Source organism: Octopus sinensis, linkage group LG2 (genome assembly GCF_006345805.1).
Source record: "Octopus sinensis linkage group LG2, ASM634580v1, whole genome shotgun sequence".
Taxonomy (NCBI): Eukaryota; Metazoa; Mollusca; class Cephalopoda; order Octopoda; family Octopodidae; genus Octopus; species Octopus sinensis.
Window position 1 is genome coordinate 195,002,195 of NC_042998.1, and position 5,000 is coordinate 195,007,194.

The 5,000-nt window shown below is 45.9% G+C and overlaps 1 protein-coding gene across 9 annotated transcripts in view; it reads left to right on the forward strand.

Moving 5' to 3' along the window:
• LOC115232601 (cadherin-87A-like) overlaps positions 1-5,000 on the forward strand; it is a 164,230-nt gene that overhangs the window by 20,543 nt on the left and 138,687 nt on the right. For all 9 annotated transcript variants that reach the window (XM_036500638.1, XM_036500636.1, XM_036500639.1 and 6 more), the window contains exon 4: positions 1,939-2,069. In XM_036500638.1, the coding sequence (XP_036356531.1) occupies positions 1,939-2,069 (131 nt within the window). The remainder of the gene's footprint in view (positions 1-1,938; positions 2,070-5,000) is intronic.

The window sequence follows — 5,000 nt, forward strand, 5'->3', positions numbered from 1 at the left end:
GAATAAGTCCCGGGGTCGATTTGCTCGACTAAAGGCGGTGCTCCAGCATGGCCGCAGTCAAATGACTGAAACAAGTAAAAGAGTAAAGAGAGATTACAGTAATAAAAAACGTTCTGTCTCTCTCTTTCTCTATCATTGCATATGTTATGTATTGTCGAAATTTTTATCATAGTTATGTTTGTCATTGGGATATATATTGCAAAGGAAAAATGAAAATACAGATTTGTTTTTTGTTTCAACCCTTGTCTGAAGGATGTTGGAAAATACTGAAATACAGCTTAAAGAAAGGTCTAAAGAGAATAACTGATAATTATTTTTATGATTAGTCTGAGGTTTGGATTACTCAAGACCTGTGATACTCAACCAGGGTCCATATGGCCCCTGAGAGTCCATATAGCCCCCGAGAGTCTATATGGCCCCCGAGAGTCCATATGGCGCCCGAGAGTCCATATGGCGCTCGAGAGTCCAAATAGCCCCTGAGAGTCCATATGGCCCCTGAAAGTCCATAAGGCCCCCGAGAGTCCATATGGGCCCCCGAGAGTCCATATGGCCCCTGAGAATCCATATGGCCCCTGAGAGTCCATATGGCTCCTGAGAGTTCATATGGCCCCCAAGAGTCCATATGGCCCCCGAGAATCCATATGGCCCCCGAGAGTCCATATGGCCCCTGAGAGTCCATATGGCCCCCGAGAATCCATATGGCCCTCGAGAGTCCATATGGCCCCCGAGAGTCCATATGGTCCCCGAGAGCCCATATGGCCCCCGAGAGTCCATATGGTCCCCGAGAATCCATATGGCCCCTGAGAGTCCATATGGCCCCCGAGAGTCCATATGGCGCCTGAGAGTCCATATGGCCCCTGAGAATCCATATGGCCCCTGAGAATCCATATGGCCCCCAAGAGTCCATATGGCCCCCGAGAGTCCATATGGCCCCCGAGAGTCCATATGGCCCCTGAGAATCCATATGGCCCCTGAGAGTCCATATAAGGTTTTTGGGGTTCATGCAACAAAACAAAAAATTAGGGATCCATAATAGTATTTTAAAGGCCCCTGAATAAATTTTGTTTTAGAAGTATGTACTGGTATGCATTACATGAAACAGCTAGGTTTCTCTTGCTAACATTTTACATAGTTCATCCTAAAACAAAATAAAGTGTGAAAAACAAAATAGGAATCTTTGAAGAAGTTTCTATAAAACTAGTTTTTAAACATCAAATGGCTATGGGTGAGTGGGGGGGGAGCAACCAGAATAAATTAGTAATCAAAGGGGTCCATAGGTAAAAAATGGTTGAGAACCCCTGCTGTAGACATTTCTTCAATTGATCCTCCACCATATATATGGACAACAAAATATTTTTTTAGCAGTTGTTTTGTGGAATGTAAACAAGATTGCAAATGAGAGATATCAGTCAAATGAAGAACCTAATTAACAGGTATTATTGTCAGGATAAAGGTGGCGAGCTAGCAGAGTCGTTAGCATGCCAGGTGAAATGCTTAGCAGTATTTCGTCTGCCGCTACGTTCTGAGTTCAAATTCCGCCGAGGTCGACTTTGCCTTTCATCCTTTCGGGGTCGATTAAATAAGTACCAGTTATGCACTGGGGTCGATATAATCGACTTAATCCGTTTGTCTGTCCTTGTTTGCCCTCTCTGTGTTTAGCCCCTTGTGGGTAGTAAAGAAATAGGTATTTCGTCTGTCATTACGTTCTGAGTTCAAATTCCACCGTGGTCGACTTTGCCTTTCATCCTTTCGGGGTCGATTAAATAAGTACCAGTTATGCACTGGGGTCGATGTAATCGACTTAATCCGTTTGTCTGTCCTTGTTTGCCCCCTCTGTGTTTAGCCCCTTGTGGGTAGTAAAGAAATAGGTATTATTGTCAGGATAGTAGCACAAAAGGAACTAAAAACTCAGTCTTTATTTACATTTTTTTGCTTTAGGTACCACTGTATACAAATTAGAAGGAGTGGACCCTGAAGGACGAACAGTGAAATACTCAATAAGTGCAAGTGTCTTTACTGTTGATACATACAGTGGTGACGTTACTCTTGTAAGGAATATTGATTACGAGGTAAGAGTGGTCATTTGTAACACAAACGCTACCTATTCCCCTACTAATGTATCTTATATTTATTTCCCCATATAAAAAAAGAGTGAGATAGTTTGAAGTCGTGTGTGGGGAAATGAAAAGAGGTTCATCTACCTTCCTCTTGTTGACACCTGTCTAGCAGTAATCTCTCTGATGATCCTGCCCTACCCTGACACATAGTATGAGCAGCTGCTATATGACCAAACCTGGCAGCGAATTCGCTAATGTCCATCCACATGCCTCCAATGGGCCACAGAGGCCGACATTTGCCTCTCTACCCCCCCACGTCCCCTCTCGAGCTTCCTCTTCCGGTCAGCCCCTTGACCATTGACATCACAACCCGCTTCTTCCAGCTCATCCCCACATGCCCTCATGATCTCAAAGATCACCTCCTCACTTCATACCGTGTCAAAATCTGCCAACCACCCTTGCATGTTGTGATCTTAAGCTTGGAACCTCATTCTCTTCCTCTTCTCCACAATCATCATCCGACAAAGCGATAATCCTACAAACATCTAAGATGCGACATGGCATTCCATTCAGAGAAATGTTGTTTTTGGAATTCATAGCCATCACTATTCCTCTGTACCATTAAGTTGTGCACTGTGCATTTGTCAGCTTGACCCAGACTTCATCTCCCATCTCCACAAAGACAAGCGCTCTCTCTTCCACAGGGCATTCCGATGGTTTACTTGGATGCTGCCATTCATATTTGAATATTGCTCTATGTGGCATGGACTTTTCAGCCTGTCCTGATTGGGGTGGAATGTTGTACCAGAATACTGTTTCCAGCAGTGAGATGTGTCCCCTCTCTGCCACGGCCTTGATCGCTCAATGATGCCTTTGTACGATCTCGTTTCCACTCAGCCTGTATGTTGCTCTGCAAAAGCAGTTCACTTTCCATCTGTCAAGCATCTCCTTCAGTGCCTCCAAATGAAACACTGTTCTGTTGTCCATCAGTAATTCGTCCACAGGGCCCCGCTCTAAGAATTTTGATGGAGTGCAGCCCCCATTTCAAGGCCAAATTCACTCCCTTCAGCACTGAAATCCAATGCAAGGATAGCAGCAATATGGAGATAGTGGTGTGAGGCACAACACTAAGGATTGATGTGGTAATGGGAATGGATGTGATCAACCACCTTGGAGGAGACGTGGTTTTGTTAGGTTGCATGGGGGCATCATGCGGTGTGAGTTAGGAATGTGAGAGGGAGCAGAGCACTGCAAGGGGCTGCACTGTCTACACCATTGAAGACAAGGCTTTTCGGGTGGTGTTCGATGGTCAGCACTGCGTCCAACTCTGTGACATTGGTGTGGTTGTAGTTGTCTGCTTTTTGAAGCTAGGCTGTGTCCTCCACTTTGGCACCTCCAATTTCCAACACAACTCCTATTGCAATGCTGCTAGCATCACACCATACAGTCTCGTTATCTGATTTAGGCACATACCAGTTCCCTCTGACTGGATCTTCCGCTCTTGTCCGGTCTAGGATTTCCTGCATCATCATCATCACTGTCTCCTCTCCCACCTTGTCACCTCAGTTCTCCCCTTCTTCTCATCTCTTGGTGTAACTGCATGCCTTATGCAGCCACCCCACGATTGGGTAGTGACCTACTAATTTCCCAAACATCGAGAACAGTTCTCTTCTGCAGACGTTGGTAGCAAGCTCTTGGGATCTCATTCTGCATCAGAAACCCTAACATGCATATTCTATCTTGTTGAAGCTTCAGCCCCATGGCAGCTCCTCCAGCCATTGGCTCTGGTGGGTCTGCAATCAGCCCAAATTTCTTCAGATGTGTCACAACCTCTGTGGCAGGCACTACAGTCTTGTCCACTAAGATGTCATCTATATAGGAATTAAGGCGGCGAGCTGGCAGACACGTTAGTGCACCGAGCGGAATGCTTAGTGGTATTTTGTCTGTCGTTACGTTCTGAGTTCAAATTCCGCCGAGGTCGACTTTGCCTTTCATCCTTTTGGGGTCGATAAATAAAAGTGCCAGTTTCGCACTGGGGTCGATGTAATCGACTTAATCCCTTTGTCTGTCCTTGTTTGCCCTCTCTATGTTTAGCCCCTTGTGGGCAGTAAAGAAATATATATAGGAATTTGTGGCCCTTCTTATCCTATTCACCTTTCCCAGGATAGATTTGTGCACTGTCCCCATGATTTTCAACACAGAATTCAACTCGAAACCCAGCCTTGTCATACAATATGTCTGGCCCTTGTATCACACCAACTGCTACTGCCAAAGTTTGTTGTTGACATGGAGCTGCAAATATGCTGACTTCAAGTCAAAAATTGGTGCTGGTTTAGTCGACTGTCTCCATACGCGCCTTGTCTCACCACAGACATCAGTCACCTTGCTACCTGTGTGGGATGATACATGGCCATTCATCTCCCGAAAGTCCAGCACCAGTCTCACTTTAACCCTTTGTTGGCTGTACCACTGCCATTAGAAGTAGCACCCTGCTCACCACCTCCTCCTTCCATGGGATAAGGACACTTTCCTTAATCCACCTCTCTACCTCTTCTTCAAATTCACTCCTGGCATGATCTTTCAGGGTATGCTGGTAGCAGCTCACCCTGTTCTTCAGCTTTGGGGGCTCCTCTTTCCAGCACTACACTATTGTCCACCGCTGACCATCGAACACCACCCGAAAAGCCTTGTCTTCAGTGGTGTAGACAGTGCAGCCCCTTGCAGTGCTCTGCTCCCTCTCACGTTCCTAACTCACAGCGCATGATGCCCCCATGCAACCTAACAAAACCATGTCTCCTCCAAGATGGCTGATCACTTCCATTCCCATTACCACATCAATCCTGTCTACCACATGGTTAATGTGATCGCCCACAACCTTAGTGTTGTGCCTCACACCCCTATCTCCATATTGCTGCTATCCTTGTATTCGATTTCAATGCCATT